General features: G+C 36.3%; 1 protein-coding gene across 2 annotated transcripts; it reads left to right on the top strand.

Moving 5' to 3' along the window:
* The first annotated feature begins 1,720 nt into the window (after positions 1-1,720).
* LOC110737838 (katanin p80 WD40 repeat-containing subunit B1 homolog) lies at positions 1,721-21,046 on the top strand. 2 transcript variants are annotated; one of them, XM_021918183.1, is made up of 19 exons: positions 1,721-1,960; positions 2,346-2,523; positions 2,756-2,886; positions 3,721-3,838; positions 3,938-4,164; positions 6,508-6,610; positions 7,532-7,602; positions 7,730-7,804; positions 7,909-8,052; positions 8,222-8,444; positions 8,577-9,086; positions 11,211-11,264; positions 11,367-11,491; positions 13,169-13,315; positions 15,822-15,896; positions 16,031-16,143; positions 17,369-17,485; positions 20,139-20,207; positions 20,285-21,046. In XM_021918183.1, exons 2-19 carry the CDS (start codon positions 2,496-2,498, stop codon positions 20,349-20,351), a joined length of 2,397 nt encoding a protein of 798 aa, XP_021773875.1. In that variant the 5' UTR covers positions 1,721-1,960; positions 2,346-2,495; the 3' UTR covers positions 20,352-21,046. The 2 variants fall into 2 exon arrangements, with proteins under 2 accessions (XP_021773875.1, XP_021773876.1); XM_021918184.1 differs by lacking the exons at positions 20,139-20,207; positions 20,285-21,046 and having other exon boundaries at positions 16,062-16,143.
* The last annotated feature ends 1,663 nt before the right edge of the window (positions 21,047-22,709 follow it).

The following is a 22,709-nucleotide window of genomic DNA, read 5'->3' as shown; positions in this document are numbered from 1 at the left end:
AATAATGATAATGATGCGATAATAATAATAATAATAATAATAATAATATTAAATATAATAATAATAATAATGCGATAATAATAATAATAATAAAAAAATTAATTAATGATAATAATGCGATAATAATAATAATAGTAATAATAATAAAGCTTGTGATGCAGAGGGTGACCAAGACCATTGCGCTTATTATTGTAACTTAAGGCATGTATCAGAGTTTCTAAACTCTACTTTGCATTGCGTACTTGTACTCTTAGTACTATGAGACGGCTCAGCGCATATTCGACAGGGCTCTTCGATCTTCCTTGGAGCGTATTGTTACAGCTTCGGGGCCTAGGTTTGGCGATTGGCAATGGCGACTTGCCACCTTACCATTTGCCTTTGGAGGGCTTGGGGTATATTCAGCAGGTGATGTTTGTCATTATGCATTTCTTGCTTCTCGGTTACAGTCTGATGGGTTGCAGACACGGCTTTTACGGCATGCTGGCATTTTGGTCTTGGATGAGCCTTTGGAGATGCGTTCAGTCTATTTAATGGAATAGTGGAGTATGACATTATGAGTAATCCTAGTGAGGTCGCTGCCCCTAAACTCATGAAGAAATTGGCATATTTATATTTCACAAAGGTTACCGCTTCTGCAGAATCCGCCTATTCTTTGTCTCCCCGACAATTAGCACTATGGAAATCGCAGCAGGGAGATCACACCTCTACTTGGCTTCGGGCAGTCCCTATTTCTGGGTTGGGTTAGACGATGAACACAAAGACCTACCCATGTTTGTTGTGCTACAGGATGGGTGTTCCATTTTTCTTTATCTCGACGCCGTGCTCTACTTGTTCTTGGGTTTTTACTGGGGATATTTTCGGTGATCACGCGGTGTCGTGTGCTGGTATTATGGGTATTAAACATCGTATATTGTCCGGGATACCCTTGTTGATATCTGCTACAGATCTGGGATTTTAGCAAGAAAGGAGGTTGACATAGGGTTGTCTGGCGGGAATGACGGGGCCCTCAGACCTGCTGATGTGTTACTTTATTCCTGGGATTGTGGTCGCGATGTTTGTGTGGACTTAACCGGGTCTTCTCCTTTGACACAGACAGGGCTATCTGACTTTGTTCCTGGATGGGTTGTGGCTGATGCGGTTCATCGGAAGCGGGAGAAGTATGAAGCTAGTTGTCGGCAAATTGGATATGGCTTCATTCTCTTCTCCTTTTCTTCGCTTGGGGAATTAGAGAAGGAGGCTGTTGCGTTGTTGAAGCGAGTTCAGAGGTTCTCGACGACGCAAGACATCGGGGCTCATACTGCAGCTTATATCTTCACTAGGGTAGGCTTTGCTATAACTAGAGGAGTGGGGGCCCAAATTGTATCTCGGCTTCCCACTAATTTATTGTAGGTTGTATGACTTTGTCTGTTTTTGAGATATAATAATAATAATAATAATAATAATAATAATAATGCTGAAATCTGCCATGCTCTACTGAAATTTGCTCTACTCTGCTCTGCCAGAAACTCAAATGAACGAAACCTTAGACCATTTTTAAGATACACAAAAGAGGTAAAATTATTCTCAAATTTTTATAAGATGGGACTATTTTGAAAAAACTTATTAAAAATAGGATTATTATTGTGAATTTTTCCTTTAAAAAATTGAAACTTTTTACCTCACCTCATTAAACATGAATTTGATAATTTGAATTCAAGTTTTATAGGCGTGTCATTATTTATTTTTTTCTTTTTTTTAAAGGGCCATCACTATTCCTCATTTCCTCCTAGATCTATATTTCTTTCTCACGTTTGCGCTGCCTCGCTGCACCTCTTCTCTCTCCTCCATTGAAGCGTACTGTGGATTCTCCATTAATGCGACTTGTGAGCTTTATCTCCTCCATTGAAGTGGCTTGTGAGCTTTATCTCCTCCATTGAAGTGGCTTGTGAGCTCTATCTCCTCTATTGAAGCAGCTCCCGAGGTAAGATATTTATTTTATCGTTTAATTTAATAGTCCTTTTACTCAGTATAGTCAAATTAGGGTTCTTCAAAGGCTGATTATTGAGCAATTGGTTACAAAAACTCAAGTTATGAATGATTATAACAAGCGATCTCGTTGCTAGAGTTTCGCTATTTATATACTTAAATTAAGAGGAGTTCAACTTATTTTTTCGAGCCTACTTTGATAAATTGAGTCAACTTTGGTTGATAATGTGTTGCAGGCTTTGGTTTATATAACCATTTAATGTCAGGATGAACCGATGAAACCATGTAAATGAAACTTTGGTTTATATATATTTAATATTAATAATAATAATGATAATTATATTATGCTGATTGATTAAAGTATAATGTTTAATTTTAAGGGGAAAAGAGGACATACATTGCTGCTTAATTGGGGAGATCTAAATGGGTAGGTCTGTAAGATGAACAGCAACTGTCTTGTCCACCCAAGACGGAACTTCTTCAAGGTTTTTGATACTGGTGTCGTAGATTAATCTTCACGCCTCGCCTTCATGACGACCAAACGTGCTTATAAGCTACGTATCCTTTTCGTTCTTATGCGATTGTTACTTTTCTCTTTGGATCATTTTGTTAATTTTCTGAGTTATGAGATATTTTTTTTGTCAATGCTTGGAAACTGTGGCCCTAATTGCTTCATCAGTGTCCTAAATCGTTAAATTTTCCCTGTTTCGGTACTACATTGTCCAACGATGGTTCTTTTATTTTTATGTATCGTGTCTATGGATTTGTTTCCTTAACGGATTGGTTACAGAGGAATTTGTAGCACATACTTCTGCTGTCAATTGCCTGAAAATCGGAAGGAAGTCGTCAAGGGTTTTAGTCACTGGAGGGGAAGACCACAAAGTCAATCTTTGGGCCATTGGAAAACCCAATGCCATATTGGTTAGTTCATTCAGCTTCAACATGTATATTTACTTTTACTTCAACAGTCTTGTTCAAAACAAATTGGTTAATATTTTGTTTTATGCTGAAAAGGGGGGGGGGGGTTGGAGTATTAAGATTACACAAAAGGAATTTTTGCCTTAAAGGTAAAACAGAGGATAATAAGGGGAAAAGAACATGTAGTAGTTTGGTTTAAGTGCCAGCCACGCTTCATAGAATTACAGGGTGGAGTTGTGATGCTACCGGAATCGGTAAACTTGTTTCAGACTAACAATACAAACTTATTATAAGTATCAAGAAGCATATGACTTGGCCGGAATTAATTTACTTCTTGCCTTTATGTCGAGTTTGTGAAGGGAAAGTAACTGAAAACTTTGGAGTGTTCTACATATTGTTTGGAGAAGTGCCATAGAAGATATCCACTAAGGCATTTAAGTTTTCTCAATTTTTTTAGTTCTTGTTCTTCATTGATCATATTAAGTTCCTCCTTTGTGGTGTTGAACATTTTTCTTGCTTATAAAAAACTTCATCATGTAAAGAAGAAAGCATGGGGATGCTACGTGGTATATGGTACCTTTTTTTTTTTTTTTTTTTTTTTTGTGGTTGTTGTTGTTGTTCCTGTCTTTTTAATTTGTAAAAAAGATGGGCCAATTGGTGGTTATGGTTCTCCCAGAGAGTTGGCTCAAGTGTAGCTTTGTTGTAAGTATCACTACAATCTTACAAATAAGAAGAGGCTTCTCAGACGTATATTGAATGCACTTGTTTTACTCAAATACCTGTGGTTCATAATTTGTTGAAATTTGTCTTCCTTTTTAACTATGACTTCTCATGCAGAGTTTGTCAGGTCACTCAAGTGGGATTGACTCAGTAGGTTTTGATTCTTCAGAAGTTCTTGTTGCTGCTGGAGCAGCAAGTGGAACAATCAAGCTTTGGGATCTAGAAGAAGCAAAGAGTATGTATACCAACTGTAATTAGGCCCATTGCATTTGCAATGTCTCTGTATTTGTTTTTGAGGCTCCCATCTATATGAAATAATGTATATTTCTTTTAGTTGTTCGAACACTCACGGGCCATAGATCCAACTGTATATCTGTGGACTTCCATCCATTTGGGGAGTTCTTTGCATCTGGATCTCTGGATACAAATTTAAAGATATGGGATATTAGAAGGAAAGGTTGCATTCACACTTACAAAGGCCACACTCGAGGGGTCAATGCCATTAGATTTACCCCGGATGGGCGCTGGGTTGTATCCGGTGGTGAGGACAACACTGTCAAGGTTAGATTTGTCTTTCTGAAATTTATAGAGTAGTTGCAGTATAGTGAGATTTCCCCTTTTACTTCATAATACTAGCTTCTAGTGAGTAGTGACTACTGAGACTAGTGACTACCTAAGTGTTTTTTTTTTTTGCCATGTCTAGAGTAAATTATGATCATTTTACCTTATTTATTTGTTTTGTTTTTCATTGTCGCACACATTGGAAGATGCAGGAATTTTAAGATGGGATACTAAATAATGTCAACCTGACAATTTTTACACTTTTAACATTCTTTCTTTCATTGTTGCAACTTGCAATATTGAAATAATTGAACAATATTATTGCTTCACTGAATTTAGCTATTTCTTGTAAATTTAAGGATGCTGTTACCATGTTTAGGCATGTAGGTCCATCAATGGTCATCATCTGACACATTGATAGAACTTAATCGCATGCTAATCTAGCAACAGATATTACAAAAACTTTAACCTATTGTGATTAAGATACTGATTGAGTGATTGGTACCAACCATGATATTGTACTTTATTCACATTTCACGATTATTGTCTACCTCTGCATATATTCCAAGACTTTGAGAACTTCCTCTTTTATGTGTAAACCTCAACAGTAAAACAATGCTCTTAAATGCTATTTGATGATATATATATCCTTAACTTGCTTTTAAAGTCTTGATTCCAAAAGCTGAATGTTTAGGCTGTGGTTTCTTTGAAGTGCTAAAGTTCTAGTCATAGTGCAATATGGAATGCAGCACCCAGATTCCCAGAATTATGATAAATGTTTTACATCTTTAAAGGGCTAAGTGGCTACCATAGTGTTGATTGTTACCAAACAACAATGTGGAGTTATATCTCCAACAAAATCAATGCTAACTTCAAATATTTTGAGGATAGCACTAATCAAGTCATTGGGGAGTTAGAAATACGTGGCAAGAGGGAAAGGCTATATCTAATGCTTCTCTCTAACCCCTTAAAGCGTTATGGTTCCCGCTTTGCACTTCAATTGAAAAACAGTAAACAGTACTCACTACCTTATTATTTTTATCCACTTATACTAAACAAAACCCCACAACCAACATCCTCTTAAAATTATGTTCCCAAGAGAGATGAGAAGTTCTTTGTGGGACGAAGGGAGTAAAACATCTCTTAGTTTGACCCAAAACATAAAGGGGATAAAGTAACAAACCTGCTATTTTAGCTGTACATATAGCTTTAGTTGGCCCAAGATAAGAAAGATTGGGGGGGGGGTCTTACTCTTGTTTTGTTTTTAGATTAGAAAGTTGCGCAAGCCTTATCAACTACTTCCAGGTTGCAAAGCCTTAACCTGTGAAAAAGTTATGAGTTGCTGATGATGGAAGCTTTGGAGGTGCTATATTGATAACTGTTGGTTTACCTAAGTTCTTTATTAGCTTGAGCCATAGCTTTTCTATGTTGTATGACTTGATATATTACCAATATTCAATATGCCTATGGTTTTTTCATTCCATTAGCTTGGTTGATTTCATGAGGAGGAAGAGTTAATCATCTTTGCTCTTACGTATTTGTGTCCTTTGTTTGATATTTATCCTTACTTATGTTTGGGATGAGTTGGGTATCTCTACCAATGATATTTCTGTGGCGTGTAAAATAAAAAGGAAGAAAGGTTGGATTGCTGAAATATGGAGATGGTTTTGTTGGAAGAAATCATTAGATTTTAAGGATGGAGTTTGCACACATCAAGAGTTCAAGTTCTTATCTTTGAGGCTATTTAATTGGTTAAATCGAAATCTTTGGGGAGCTTGATGTTTCTTTATTTTGTAGACAAATTGTTATCGTAACAGTTTGAGGGCACACTTTTAACCTTAAGGTGACCCTTGCTTGGCTTTTTTTTTATTTTTTTTTATTTTTTTAATAAATGTCTTTAAACCTATCCAAAAGATTAAAACTTGTTTTTCTAAATGCCACATTGTATGGGGAAAGAAAGATCCTTTGTGTAATTGTAGCATGACAAAAGCTACTTTCATATATTTTGTCATTATAAAACGTGGAAATTAATTGGTATCCAGTACCCATGTATAAGGAAAATTAGTACTACCTCCGGTTCGTATTATATGCAACTTTAGAAATTTTTCTGGTCTCACAAACAATACACCAAAGTTGTATATAATACGAACCGGAGGTAGTAGTTATTTTGGGTGGAGACAGTTTAACTGTTTACCTCTTTTTGCTTCTTTTTCTGCAGTTGTTATTGTGTAAACAATTCAATTAGGGTGCATTTATCTCATATATTTACTTGCCTATTTATTTATGTGAAATTGTTTAAGAAGCAGAGTACACGGTCCTTATTATGATGCCGTTCTTTGACAGCTGTGGGATCTGACAGCCGGCAAACTACTGCATGAGTTTAAGTCTCATGAGGGGCAGGTTCAATGCATAGATTTCCATCCGCATGAGTTTCTTTTGGCTACAGGTTCATCACGCTTCCTTTTAGCTGAATATCATTTTTCTTTCTTTCTTTTTTTTTTTTTTTTTTTTATTTTTTTTTATTTTATTAAATCTGTTGATTTTTGTTAGAGTAGCTTTGAAAGAAATATTGATATTGCATTAGCTTCATCTTTTCTTCAACAAAGTTTTAGATTAAGAGCTATAACAATAGATGAAAGTGGATTGGGTGTCTGTAATAGAGTTCACACGAAACTTTGGATTTATGGCACAATTTTTTTTATTTTTTTTATTTTTTTATTTTTATTTTTTTATAATGTATCATAAGTCTGTATGGGGTTGGAGTTTATAGAGGTCCATTTTTATTGTATTATTGCTTCATATTATAGGGTCATGATGAAATAATGAAATATAACCGGGAGTGGGTTTTAATGAATTAGATGTCCTTGAGCATACATACTTCCTCCGTTCCACATATATTTTTATCATTTGGGCTTTTCCGCTATTCACATACTCCCATATAATCATCTATTATGATTTATACAAAGGGGAAAGGAATCTTGTTACATTCGTCTTGATAGATACTTTCAAAATATCAACATTTTATTATATTACTTAGAATATAATTGAAGATACAAGTGATTAAAGTTGTGTGTTGGGAAGTGTAAATTCCTAAATGTTGCAATATTTATGTAAAGAAGGAAGTGTAATTTAGTATCTGTAATGAGCTACTAAACACATCATATGGCTTTGAGATAAAAGTTGACATAGGTTGTATGACTTGTATCTACCCATTTGGTTTGTATCAGTATCTTTAGCATAAAGAGTCATGTCAATATATTTTTCTGATGTTCGTATTGTATACACATGAACTTAACTGAATGTTACTCTCCCTTTTGTGTTATCTGTGTGCTGACCTTTGTATCTACTTTGCTTATGTCTTGCATAGGTTCTTCTGACAAAACAGTCAAATTCTGGGACCTTGAGACTTTTGAGCTAATTGGTTCAGCAGGACCTGAGGTAAAAATTCCAAACAATGCTTAATCAGGCTTTGACTTCTTCCATCTTTTATTTTGTAGATGTATTTCATGTTCCTCAGTTTCTGGTGTCAAGTCACTCATTAGTTGATTTATCTTTTGCCCATAAGACATCAGGAGTGCGTTGTATGGCCTTTAATCCTGATGGGAGGACCCTGCTCTGTGGATTACATGAAAGCCTAAAGGTACTTATCCATCCCTATATCTGCTGGCAATAAATAAAACTTGGGGATATTTGTTTCTAATAATTGCATGCCAAATTGATTCGTCTTTTAATCCCACAATGTAGGTTTTTTCTTGGGAACCGATTCGTTGCCACGATACCGTGGATGTTGGATGGTCTAGGTTGTCAGATCTGAATGTGCATGAGGGAAAGCTTCTTGGATGCTCTTACAATCAGAGCTGTGTTGGAGTTTGGGTGGTTGACATCTCGGTAAGTGAATTTATAATCAAATCAATATGTCCAGTGGACTGTGTATGCGGTTTTTTTTTTTTTTTTTTTTTTTTTTTTTTTTTTTTTTTTTTGGTGTGTGCGTGTGGAGGTTGGTTAACTAATTTTGATTTACAGTTAATTGATTTGTACATTGTTACTTTGTTCTCAGCGGATAGAGCCATATTCAGTTCGTACGCGCTCCAATGGACATTCTGAATTGAAGTCTGCTTCATCTGGTAATTTGTCATTGCAAAACGAAAACCCTGCTAAGGTTGGATCAGGCGGGCTATCAACATCACATAATTCAGATTTGGCAGAAAAAGAATCAAAACCTTCAGGAAGGCATTTGGTAAATTCAAACCAATCAAATAAAGATTCCAGAGTCTCTCCTAGTATGTCAACAATCCACTAGACTGTCCTCTTTATTTACCTCTGTTCCTCTCTGAGCTATATTGCGCTCTCAAATGCTGTTGTTCAGAGATATGATGCTGATTCGTTTTCCTATTGGTTATGTTTGCTCTTAGATCCCGGTGGTATGCCTAGCACCCCTCAGCGAGTCAATATGAGCACTAGTCCAAGAAACACATTGCAACATACAGCGGTAGTTCAGAAAAGGAATTCCTCAAAAACACAATCAACGCCAAATGCTTCTATAAACAGTAAACCTGATGTTACGCCCATAATTGTCCCAAGAGATGATGCAAGACTAGAGCAAGCAGAATTCAAGAGGGAAGTATTTTCCAGGAGAACTGTTCCTCATCCTTCACAGTCTAAGTCTTCTGAGTCGAGAAGGTTTTCAAGCGCAACTGAAGAATTTGATGGGCCAACTAATACTGTCCAACCTGAAAACACAGCTGTTAAGGCACCAGAAATGAGCGGAGTTGCAAACAAGAGTATGTTACCTGCTGTCAGAAACCTGAATACTAGTCTTCCTGTTACAGAGAGGAACCTGAAAGAGGATAGGTGTGTCGGCTCAATGAAGGTTGAATCTAATTCCTCATTGCTGCCTCTTACCAGCTCTCCACTTGACAATTGTATGTCCTCTGATAGCTTCCTGTAATATTTTTATTTTAATGCACTAATTTACCACATCAAGTACGAGTTTGATAACTTTGGCTTGAATTGACCTAGTAATGCATTAATTAACTACATCACGTTCTAATTGGGGCATCTGTTGCCAATGGAAACTTGTCACATAACATTTCATTTGTGCTAGACACTTAAATTTTTATCCATCTCCGAATCTTTTCCATGAGTCAGTGTAACACAGTAAACAACATTGAAGCAAGGTGGTGCTATGCAACTGGTCGGGTAACTAAGATATGAAAGTTATGATGAGAGTATCGAATTTGTACTCTAGCTAGTAGCAAGTTTGCATTGGTTCTTCTGTCCTGATACAATCATTCTTGTGTCTCAGCTGTGGTCCTTCTGTATGGTGAGACTGACTGCAAATGTGTAGAAAACCATTTTGTAGAGCTAAATGGCTTAGCTTTCCTGCTTAGTGTTATTGTGGTTGAAGCTCACTTGACACCATTTTTAAACACTTATGAAAATCATATCATTTTTCGTCAAGGTTTCTTTTCTCCATCCTTCATCAGATTACTGAAAGTTCTGAAAATATAGTAGTCTATTATATGATATATCCTGACTTCCTGAGATACCCATGGAAAGACACATTGGGCCCAGTGAGAAATTTGCTTGTGAGCCTTTTATGCTCTTTGCTTGCTGATTTGATCTGATCTGATTTGGAGCTTAGTGTTATTCGAGAAAGTCTTTTTCCCAAGTATATAATACCTTTTGGGTATAAATATAGGATCTTTTGCTCAGTGTTCCCATCATTGACTAAGATTGTGCTATTTTACATGCAATCATCCAAGCTTTTCAAGTTTCGGATAAGGGATTTCTTAACCTTTAAATATCTCACGGGACTTAAGTTTTCCATGATCTTCATTAGAAGTGTGTATTATGGATTTCTATATAGTTATATATATATTTGTTTATTATTATTATGATTGACTATTGAGTTACATTTCTCTAAAATTTCAATTACTATTAATTTCAAAAACTAAGCACAAGAATTATCAAGTTATCAAATAAATGGAGGATTGTTAGAACATTGATATGATAAATGTGCTTATGCTTCACATATTTATATTGCTACCACTTGAGGTTGTGTGGAGCGATATAAAGATAGTAATTGTATTGTTCATCCGTTTGTTTTTTTAGTTTACACCATTTGACCTTTGCACTAGTCACAAACTACACTTTGCCTAGCTTTTGTGATTTATAGCTACGATAAAACATAGTCATGTAGGATCTTGTTTAAATCATCTCAATGATTATATTATTAATCAAGAGACTTGTGTTTCTTGGTGCAATGACTTATTTTCACATCATTGTCTATAAATAGAGGATACATGACACATGTGATGGATGATGAGAAAATCAATTTCTCCTGCTTCTCTTCTTGACACAAACTGGTGGTATTTTCATGAGTGTTAGTTATCACAATAACATTCACTAACTTTTTGTAGATTTAGTTGAACAACCTAAATCAATTAGTCTCTTCTTTGTATCTCATTAGTTATATCGAGTAACCCTGTTGTTTCTTAGTGGATCGATATTAAACTATTAGGAAAGCAACATTAAGCTATGCTTAAGTCATTAACTTTCCCTGGTCTCACTAACTGGTTAGAACCCATGAGAAGTATCCTTCATGTGTGTCTGATTTTTTTTTTTGAAACATGTGTCTCTGAATTTGCGTGTGTTTATGTCTTTTTTTATTATTTTTTTTTAATTAATAAATGTATCTGCAGAATCTCAACTGTTACATGTGTATTTTATCAGTATTGTTCACGTGTCAGGGTTGAGGATGGCATATTAATGAGAGATTTGGGAGAAACAGGGATTGCTCATGTATGGTGTTAATTTTTAAAGGCATAGAGGCCTTGAAAGGGGACTTCAAGGTTTCGAAGCAGTATAAAAATATCATGTATTAGAAAATGTTGTAGGGTCTTAAGATTGACTCTTAAATTGTAGAAACTGTGGAAGTAACAAATTTCAAACTTATGATTGATATGTATAAAACCAGAAAATCAAATTCTGATTCCTCAGCTATGACAATATAAGTGATTGTTTGTCGTATATTTTCTTTCCAGATGAAATTCGAGTACCTAAAACAAGTAAAGATGCTGGTTCCACAGAACGTGCTGGTATTACCTTGATCCCTGATAATTTCTTCTTTTTTGATGTTCCAAATTGCCTTATATATGGTATCTTTATATCTGATTTTGTGTTCATTCTACGTGAACTAGGAAGAACCCGGTCATTGGTTGCAAACTGGGAGAATAGAGAAAGATCCCCCTCTTCTGAAGATCTTACTACTACCAGCAGTACCTCTATTGCAAGCAGTGCTGTTGACTCACGTCCTATTAAGATGGTATGCCCTCCATGATCCCTTATGCTGTCACCCTTTTCGTTCATATGCTTTTTTATGGCTACTGCTTGGTATTCTTAACATTGTGGTATTAGCTCTGATACTTTATTGGATACCGTATGCCTATGATTATATTATCTCTTTCCTATTGTAATTGTTTAGGTGCTGAGACTTTAGCATTCCTTTTGTCCCTGCTCAAACTGAATAGTAATTTGGGGTACAATGATTAAATTGAGAGAAAAAAGTGGGTGGTGGGTTGGCGGTGTTTCCCAAGCAGAGAACAAACATACCAAAAGGAAAATGCCTTACTTTTAATCTGCCATTATTGTGATTTTTAATTTCGAACTAAGACTCAGGGATTATTATTTCATTATGAACAGCTTTATCAAGGGAAATTAAAGTTAGTTATCCAATTGTTAAGGTTGGTTCAAACAGTAGGGAGTAGAGCACATCCCGAGGTAGACTTCCATGAGTTTAGAATCTTACTATGTTATGCATATATGTGCTTGTATTCCACGCAAAATGGTTTCATATGTTTGTTTTCCAGCCAATTAAAATGCACACTTTAATGGCTATCCACAATTAGGATTTTTCTTTATTCTAAAATGTCAACATTGTCCAAGCTAGAACCAGATTGAATTTCATACAGTGATAACTTAATAGTCATTTGGTGACCATCTGTATAATTTGAATACTGATAAATGTACAATGTCATTGTGTTTATATTTTCTCTCTCTTGGCAGGAGTATGTAGGTATTTTTAAGCTTCATTTGTTTCTATCTATTTTTTTTATTATGGAAAGGGGAGGTACAAACGTACAAGTTCTTGTTTTTTTTTTTTTTTGTTTTTTTGTTTTTTTTTTTTTTTTTTTTTTGTTTTGGGTAAATAAAGATTTTATTACCAAAGGCAAGAAAAAAGTACAACTTACAGCAAGCTAAGTTGCACCCCCCAACCACACAAGCCTAAACAGGCAACCAAACCACCCAAAGTTCTGACTACAGTGATGCCACCTTCTAGGAAGGGTTCACCAAAGTAGACAGAACAGCAAGACTGGACTCAGAGAACAGACCACCTTCTAGGAAGGGTGCCTGGACCCAGGACCAGACAAGACACCAAACAGACGAGCAAAAAAGCAACCAAACTGCCTGCAAAAGCTGAACTCAGAACTCAGAAGCCCAAAAGAGGCAACTAAAGCTCAGGAACAGGACAAAAAGATCAGGCTATCAAAAGCTTCCTATCTTTATCACTACCTCTATAAGCAGCATTAAAACTTACATCTCTGTAAACTTGAATAGAGGACTTGCAGCTGCCAGTAAAGATCAATGAATATCTCTGCATCCAGATACTAGTTCTTGTTTGATTTCACTGAAAAGGAGATATCTTAGTGAAGTTTTGTTGTGAAATTGGTTTAGGTGTTTAGCAGATTGCATGCTGTATTTTGAGAATGAGTGCTACATTGGATTGTTTAGAGTTTGGGTCTGGAATACATCTGTTTCTCTTCCCTCAAAAGGATGTAAATATTCCTGTGCTTGACATCCTATTGAGTCTTATTCTCTTGCAGATTTTCATTGCTTCTTTTAAGTGAGTGTGTGTGTGTTCATTTTCGCCTATGGTATTAAATATTCCTCGTCTGCTTTCTACAAATGTAGTAATCTCTATATTTTTTGTGATAATCCACAGAAATCTAAGCCGCGGGGAAATTCTCATTCAACTGAAAAAGACATGCCTTCAGTGAGTTCAGTCACAGACGATGATATTATTGCCCAGATTATTGGAAGGCACGATCATTTTCTTTGTTCTATGCAATCACGTCTGGGTAAATTACAGGTATCTGCCAGAACCTTCTGTTTCCCTATTATTTTTTATTTTATTTTTTAATTTTCTTTTTAATTTTTTTTTTTATAAAATTGGTTCTTTTTCTTCCCCCATTATTTGAACACATCTAATTTTATGGGAGTCTAGGATAAACTTGAAGCTAAGAAAAATTATGCTGATAACAACTTAACCCTTAGAATAAAAACTCAGCCGTGACATCGGCTGAAACAAAGCGGCAAAGTCTTTATTATCATTATTTTTTCATGGGTCTTGTCGGGGACCTGGAATATGGGGGTGGGTGGGAAATAAGTTTCAAGAATATGAAGTGCACAACATAGAATAAACACTCGGCCATGACATCGCGATGCGGCCGAGATGTAACGGATTTGAAGCCTGCCGTTACGAGATTTACCGTTTTGTAACAGAGTTTTAAGAAACCCCGCATTTTTGACCGATACGGTCGATACACAACTGAATCGCCAAAAAAAAAAAGCTTAAATCTGTGAGTGGGTCGGAGTTTTGTGGCAGACTCCATTGTTGCCGGCGTGTAGCAAGCTGTAGCAACCGCATGAATGCATGATAGAGAAATAGAGAGAGAAAGAAGAAGAAAGCTAAAGGTTGAGGGCTGATAACAACGAGGTAAATTTGTGGTTGGGAGGCTTGGGACAGCTGTTAACAATAAAAAGGTGGACAACTGTCTATTTTTTATTTTATATTTATTACTTTTTCACCCACTCAACCTCTCCTTTTAACTATAGTACTGTAATTACTTCGTACGAAGTACTACATTACTTTGTTTAAAAAAAAAAAACTATATTACTTTCCATCTCTTATTATTATTATCATTATTTTATGATAAGTTCAATCTTAATCTATATGATAAGAATATATCTATTCAAAAATTTAAACAAATTATCTAAGAATAATTTTTCTTTGATATCTATAAAAACAAAATTTCTACCGCGATGACCGCTATGCGGTCCGCGATCAACGCATCGATTCCGTTACCGCATCACCGCGACCGTTCCCACGATCGCTACCGAAACCGCATTTTTATTCTATGGTGCACAGAAACCTGCATGTGTTTTCTAATATAAGTCTTAAATTGCTAAAGTTACCTCAACCGGCATGTAAGTCTCTGTTGAGTGACAGGTGAGAGGATAGGCATTGTAAAAGATGGAGGGGAGTTGTTTGATGCACATCCTTTTTATCCTCTTGGAATGGGAGTTCAAAGCTGGGAGCTGTATCTCAATTTCCAACATTTAACTTTTATTGGCTTGGTATTCCTTCATAATAGCAGTTCATGCATCAGTACTGTACTACTATGTACCTAGATGCTAGACCCTAAATTTAAGTTACCAACTGATCAGTCAACCATGGCTTAGTTATCACAATATCTTTCACCAGAAAGTAATTTCTGCTGTTTGTGATGCAGAATAGAAAAACAGGAACAGTTGGAATAATTTTAGAACCTAATATAGTATTGGGCATTTACGTGTACATTCCTTTATGCCTTCTTTTTTCCGAGTGGAGAGATGATTAACTTAGTTGTCTTTCAAGTGCAACAACTTTTATTTGTATAATTGTATCTTTGCTGTTTCTTTGTGAATTTCTCTTTTTGCAATCGCAGCAGTGCATATCTAGTGTCCCAAGACCTCTCTACTTGTCAAAAGGTCCAACCTATTATGAGTCGTTTCTCCTATGATATTTTTTTTTTTAAGTTTTAAAAGTGTACTTTCCAGTCTGCTGGATTAAGGAGTTTCCTGTTTCATCTGACCTCTATTTCTTTCTTTGATCTTCATGACTTCATCTTAAATAACTCTTTTGGTTCTTTACCCTTTCCCTTAACCTCTTTTCAAGTCTTGACGGCATCGAGGGCCTTGGGGCAAAGCCAATAATACTTGATTTTGTCCAATTTACTTAGGTAGTTATTCCTCCTGCTTACTTATATTTAGTAATGTTTATGGAAGCTTATTCGAAGATAATCTTATCTGTTCTGGTTGTCTTCCTTTAATTTTAGCGTCAACTAGTTCTTTGCTAATCTCATGTCCATAACTTGTGCCTCAAAACATCCAACCTTCTCCCACTCTTTATATGGCAGAAAGGTTACAGGAAAGTAACTTGATTTCTGAAGCAAACCTCTAAGAACTACTATTATGCTACCTCAATGTTTGGCCTCTTATTTGCTCTCTATTGAACTGAAATAGTAGAATACTTTGTTTTAATGAGCTCACACCTCTAGTCTTTGAAAACAAAAGGAGACTAAGTCTGGTCTATGTATTAGCAGTTCCTGATAAGATTTCACAAAAAATCACTAAATGCTTGACTGCCTTACAAATCTTTTGTCATAAAGGCAGTAAAATCTCAAGAGTTTTTTGATGATTTGGAAGCAGGAAATTTGTCAATTTGTAGTTTGAAGATCATCAATTATATTATTGGTACTGAACAAGAACGAGGTGTCTCTGCCAGCATTTTTTTTTTTACTTGGTCAGCTTAACCTTTTCTGATGTTTTTTCAGGCGGTGCGTAGATTTTGGGATCGTAATGATGTTAAAGGGGCTATAGGTGCAATGGAGAAGATGGCTGATCATAGTGTAAGCCTTCTACTTCTGATGTATTTTCCACTTTTCCTTTTATTTCCCGAAGACACTTCCTTATCATTAAAAAAAAAAAAATAGAAACTCTTTAGCTCAGAGCAGGTTCATTCTCCAATCACTATGTAATGCAGGTCATTGCTGATGTAGTTAGCCTTTTGACAGAGAAAACTGACGTTGTTACATTGGAGATTTGTACGTGCCTCTTGTCACTACTTGCAAGCCTTCTTGAGAGTGATATGGATAGGTAAAAAGCTTGCTGCAAATTTTTTATGCTTTCAAACTAGTCTTCATAGCAGTGATATTATTGTAAAATGGAGAGGCAAATCGGCATATTGGTGCAATGTTGCCTCACCATGGCACTACCAAAAAGGGTCATTCTGATATAAAATGCTTTGTAGAAACCCATTGATTATGTGGTTATATATATATTTTCTAAACAGCCATATGACTATGACCTGATGTTATAATGATAACTTCTACATGATTATAACTAAATTACAGAAATGAATATTGCTGTAGCAGAAACTACCAATTTATAATCTCATTAAAGTAAATGTAAAGATTTCATTAAAATTTATTAATGCTGTTACAAATTCGGTTCATGGATTTTGAAGGGTGAAAGAGAAGAAGTTGGAGTTGCTAAATACTCCCTCCGTTTCTTAATGATGTTCCCATTTGGAATATTTTGTGTAAATTAAGGTAAGGGAAGAATCTTGAGATGAAGTACATTTGGACCATTTAAATATTATGGGACCATCCTTTTTTTTGGAAAAAAGTACATTGGGACCACTTATATTTTGGAATAAAGCACATTGGGACTATCTTTTTTGGATTGGGACCATTAAAATGAGGGTATTATGGGAAAATAATGAGAATATGTGAGAAATTAAAATAGAAAGTAAGAACATCATTTTGAAACACCCGAAATGGAAAAAAGGATGTGGAACAGAGGGAGTAACATGATGATCGTCATTTGGACCATTTGGCTGGAACAAAATGGTCATAGCTGTAATGGAGTTGCCTTTTCTCTTGATAATTCATGAGACACAGTAACCTTGTTAGTGTCCTTATGAGCTAAGGCACCTTAGTGTCACGACTCGTCTCCTAACCCAATGAGCATTGTTCGGTTTACCCCTATATCCGTGATATGGCCATATGATTATTTGTGCTACATACCTCGGTGATGTTGCTTGAGGTTTATTGCTTAGAGAGTGCCATAACCTGAAAAGATGTACTGTCGAGGTGGCAATGCCATTTTAATGGTGTTAGCCTTGGAAAGGAATTTAATTTTAAGGTTTTGGCAGTGTATATAGCAAAGGTCTCAATGCTTCTGTTTCCTGGTTTTTTTTTTTTTTTTTTTTTTTTTTTTTTTTTTTTTTTTTTTCAAAGTTGGTATTTTTTATATAGTGAATGTACATAATTATATCTTTTTTTGAAGGTCTTTAAATTAACAGCTTGAATATACTCAGGCATTTAGGTGTTTCACTTGATATGCTGGTAAAGCTGGTGAGAGTATTCGGTTCAGTCATTTATTCTGCAGTATCAGCATCATCTTCTGTGGGTGTGGATATTGAGGCAGAGGAAAGGTGTGTATTCTTTCCTTGACTTGCAGCATTGTCTATGTTGCTACTTATATTTTGAAATTTTGATTAATTCGGTCATCTATCCTGAATTAATTGTGCTAAAAGAGTGAAAGGGTAAATCTATCATGCTATATTGTTATTTGCTTCTGTAATGTCATGTGTACCTTTCAAGAAATTTCCTTGACACATATATAAACATGTTCAAGCTAAAGCTAAAGCTGGATAAGCGTAAGGAAATTTTGCGAAGGACTTTTTAGTTACTTATTTGTGAGAAAGAACCTTATATAAAAAAAGGTGCCAGATTGGGGCCTTATTACAAAAAAAAATTTGTGAGATGGGACCTTTTGACGGAATCCGGTCATTGACCTAAAATTTTCGGCGTTGTCTATCACCCTTTCCCCTTCGCCTTCCATTTTTTCCGTTTCCATCTCCCACTGCCATCATTCTTCGTCAGCCCTCGTCCTCCCCACCCTGAAATCCTATATAATCCCACTGAAAACCCCACCCCAGTGGCCCAACCCACCTGAAAAACCCTAACGAATCCACCTCACCCTTAGTCTTGGCCGCCATTGACTGCTTATGGCTAGGATGGTTTCGTTTTGGGGTTTTCAGGTGGGAGGGAGGGTTTTTGAGGGTGAGTGGGGTTCATTTTCGTTGGTGGTGGCCAGTGAGATGGCTAGGGATTAGTAGTTCAGCTTTCAAATGGTAGTGTTTAGGGTTTTGACGGTTGTTGCGATGGCTGGTTGGGGTGGAGGAGGTGACAGGGTGCAGGGGAGGGGAAGGAGAGCGAACGGTGGTGCTATAGTGGAGGGGAAGGAGGAGGAAGGAGAAGAGGGTTTTTTTTTTCAATGTCATGTGCGTGGCACGTGATCATGGTTTGAAAATGCGGTTTCGGTTTCAGTCGCGATCACGGAAACGGTCACAGTGATTCGGTTAACGGAATTGATGCTTTGATCGCGGTTGTCGCGCAAGAATTTTATTTTAAATTTAAGTTTTGATGTTTTTGTCTCGTATTTGTAAAATATCTTACTCATGCTTATCGTAATTGTATCTTGTATAGTTGTATGTTCTTTAAGACTTCAACTAGTACGTAATTGAAAAGGGGGGGGGGGGTAATTAAAAAAAAGGTTAATTGAAAAGGTGGAAATAAGGGGCGGGGAATGGGGACTAGTGGTCACGTGAGATGTGCAAAAAAAGAAGAGGGAAATGGAAAAGATGGTGGGGTCATCTGGTCAGGTAGAAATTTCTAAGTAAAAATTTTACAAAAACCTTTTTATTCAGACTCTGGATACCGAGAAAGTGATTTGTTTTCATGGAGTAGCATAAACCCTCGCTGAACATGTGGTCTAAACGCTTAAATTTTGGATTTTTTTTTCTTCGAATTCTGCCGGTAATGCTTGATGCGGCTGAGTTTCTTTGAAAATCGGTTGTAATCGCGGGGGTTTGAAAAGCGGCATGCTGAATCGGTAAATATCGTAACGGCAACTTGGAAATCCGTTACGTCTCGCCTAATTCGCGACGTAACGACCGAGTTTTCGAACTATGCATGTGATAGTCAATGCCAGAAATTTTGGGTCTATGGTCGTATTCCGTCATAAGGTCCCATCTCCCGAAAAAAAAAAAAAATGAAATAAGATCCCTATATGCCACCTTTTTTTTTGTAAGGACCTTTCTCACAAATAAGTTACTAAAAAAGGTCATTTCTTGCAAAATTTCCTAAGAATAACTCAAATTTGGCTTGAGCTCACCAGAGCTTTTTGACTGCTTGTTTGAGTTTAGCTTGTTAATACCTAAGGTTGTTTGAGTTCAATTTAAGTCAAACTATGGGCTAGAATATTTTAAAATGAGCTTTATATATGCTAACTGCTGGATCAAAAGAGGCTGTTATAACTCATAGGTCTTCACATGTGGGTATAATGGATTTGTGGAATGGGATTTTTGTTCTTTCCTTCATAGATTTTTCATGCTAGTTTTAATCCCGTGCAATGCATGGGTGTTAAATAGTTATATTGACAATATATTTATATATAATAACACATTTATAAAGCATAATGAATCACCCAAGTGTTAAATTGTATGAAATATATTAAAACAATTAAAACACATGAGATAAAATAATTACACATGTAATAATAGCTATAATGGGCAGTTTGATATTTTAGGAAGTCCACTTTAGATTTTGTATAAGATTTTTTTATAATACATTGCCAAGTGTCCCTCTTAGTATCGCCTTTGGTAGTATGTAAATAGATGTCTTATAAGCTACTCAGAATTTTTGTTTTTTCAAAACCATAATACGAAGTATTGCTTTACCAAACCTTGAAATTCTCACCGAGTTTAGCCAAGTTATTAATGCTTGTGAACAAATTTTTGAACCCATACAAATGAGTTGTTCATGAGCCTAAATGAGCTAAACACCATATTATTCGAGTTGGTTTGTTAACTAAATGAGCCTGACTTTTTTTCTAGTTTGTTTATGGATGGGTTTTGACTGATCTTTGTGTGTTGCTCACGATGGTATCGACTCATTAACATCCCTAAGAGAGGATGTGGAAAAAAATACAACTATGATGAACATAAAAATTTGGGTTGATGGTTGAGGAACTGACAAAGGTCATCTGACATAAGACAATATTGCCTCTGTTAAAATCTGTAGGTTGGAGCGGTGCAACCTTTGTTACATTGAACTTGAAAGGGTTAAGCTATGTCTGCCAGCGCTTATGAGGTTAGAGTATCTTCTGGGTGTGTTTTACTCTTTTTAAATTTGACTTTTGAATAACCAGCTCCTTTTGCTTTCTATAGAAAAGGGGGCTCAGTTGCGAAGTCTGCACAGGAGCTTAATCTAGCGCTAAGTTCTGCTTCTGAATGATGAGAGATTCCATTTCTTGATGGAACATAACATCCAAACCACCTGACTATTTAATCGATGAGACTGCTGCTCCTGATCTGTCCCAGTACAAGTCAAACACCATAATGCAGCATGCAAGTTCATGCTGTCTGGGCTTGTGTGTTTAATCACATGCTAACTGAAATCATTAACCAATATTGTTTATACTTCATGGCGACTGAAGGCGGAAGCTTGCTTGTGTAGCTCCACCTGCTAAAGTCACAAAGTAATGCAGGCGGCCACTGATCCATTGCGCCTCATGGAGCGAAAGCTATTGGTGCTTAAGTGCTTTTACTCCTCTAACCCAATATTCTGTAACCACTGGTTTCTTGAGTGAAGGTGTATTAAATTTCTTTTGCTCCCATTTGTATTTGTGTACCAAGAAAGTTGATTCACTCAAATATGCTTGTATGTTCAATTTTTGTGCGTGTCGTGTAGATAGCTTCACCCGTGTTGCTGCTGTTGCTTAGTTATCTTCAGTAGTACTAGCAAATTATGTTGGGAAATCTGTGAGGCTTCTATTATTGGTAGTAGATTTATTCTTTCCAAAGTAGGGTTTGAGAGTGTAAAGTCTTGGTATGGGGTACTGAAGATAAATGGTGCTCTTAATTTTTTATTGAAAACATTACTTATGGCAGTCTGCATTGTTTATATACTTCACCAGCTTCTTGAGCATATAGAATTGTTGTATGATGTTAATGATTTAACCTTAGCCTGTAGAGGCTGTTTGATCAAAGTACAATGCAACTCTCGATTATAATTTCAATTGGCATACAGGAGGAACCACATTTTGTAACATAAGACCAATGACTAGGTTACGGGGGAAGAGAAGGTGCTCTATTGGCAGGCTAACACCAGTGAATTAGTGGAGTTAATACAGTACGGAGTAATAAACTTTTACCATTGCTTAAAAATACGAATTTTATCAGACGTTTTTAACCATCCTAGAGAACTTGTTGATTTCCTTGTTCATGCGAAGCACAATTCCAACGTAAAATTGTATTTGGGTGGTTTGTTTACTGTTGGGCGATTGTTGAGCCAATAAGTACAATACATGCACAAATATTCATTAATCCCCTGAAGATTAAAGAAGCAATGTTAAATTTATATAATCATCTTATTATCACCCTACTCCCAATTGATGCAAGAAGATTAGCTAGCACTAGAATTATCTTTTGGTCCATCAGCATTACTTGGGCGTCAAGACGTACATTTTAACATCATGTGGGTCTATTTGAGCAGATATTTTTTTTTATTTTTTTTTTTTGACAAAGATTTCATATAACGAAACAAAAGTACAACAAGAGAGAAGTACAACAAGAGAGCTAACTAGAACAAGAAAACACAAAACAACAAAGGAAACTGAAAAACAGAAAACCAAAACAAAACAACAATCAAAAAGACCAGAAAAGAAAATAGCGTTGACGAGCATGAACAACCAACCAGTGAGCTGGAGCAACCCATGGACGAGGAAACTATCTGTTTCGGGTGAAAACAATGGGACCTTGCCGAAGGTCCGATGAAACGGAGAAGACTAGATTCGGTCCAAGTTATGTTGGGCCGAAGGTTTCCTGCACAGTAAACACACGTAAACTAGCCTTAAGGGTGTTGCCGAGGAAGGCCCCTCCGATGCTAAAGTCAGTACAATGTGTTGAAAGAGAAGACTAAGCAAGAGAGTTAGTTGCTTGAGGCTTTGCTTGAATTAATGAGAATATATCAGAATCTATGTAAAAATGTAATATTGATGGCTTTTATACCTCTTCATACATGGAGAAGTTGGGCCTTAGCCCAATTGGCTTGCCTTGAGGGCTGATCTTTGACTTTAGCACAATTGGAGAGATGAACCTTGACCTTGGGCTTTTAATTGGATCATTTAATGCCTAAGCCCAATTGGACTAAATTGGACCCAAACAACTTGCCCCCCAGACCCGATTTGGAAGGATGACGGGTCGGGTTTGATTTAACCAGAAAAGGAGGGAAGTGAATGATATAATTAATCCAAAAATTTGAATTTAAACCGTAATTAATGAGATAACAACGGTTAAGGCGGATGATTGTGGAAGTTGGACGGATAATGGGCAGTTTAATCGCAAGGTCGTGTGTTTAACGGTTACTTAGTGGGGCATTTAAGAGAAATTGAAACGCGGACTCCCCGTATTCCCATTTCTGGAGATATAATCAGAGGTGCGTCATCTCTCCTCACTTATTCACCAACACAAACCCAGAATTCTCGAGAAAACCCAAGAACCCGCATCAAAACTTCGCAAATTCCCCGAGCATTAAGCTTAGAAACTGAGACTTGCCACTACGAACTCGTAAATCGGCAACTTTCGCTTCAGA

The sequence above is a fragment of the Chenopodium quinoa genome, unplaced genomic scaffold, assembly GCF_001683475.1.
Source record: "Chenopodium quinoa cultivar QQ74 unplaced genomic scaffold, ASM168347v1, whole genome shotgun sequence".
Lineage (NCBI taxonomy): Eukaryota > Viridiplantae > Streptophyta > Magnoliopsida > Caryophyllales > Amaranthaceae > Chenopodium > Chenopodium quinoa.
The sequence above is the reverse complement of the archived record's forward strand: the minus strand, read 5'-3'. Positions and strand labels throughout refer to the sequence as shown.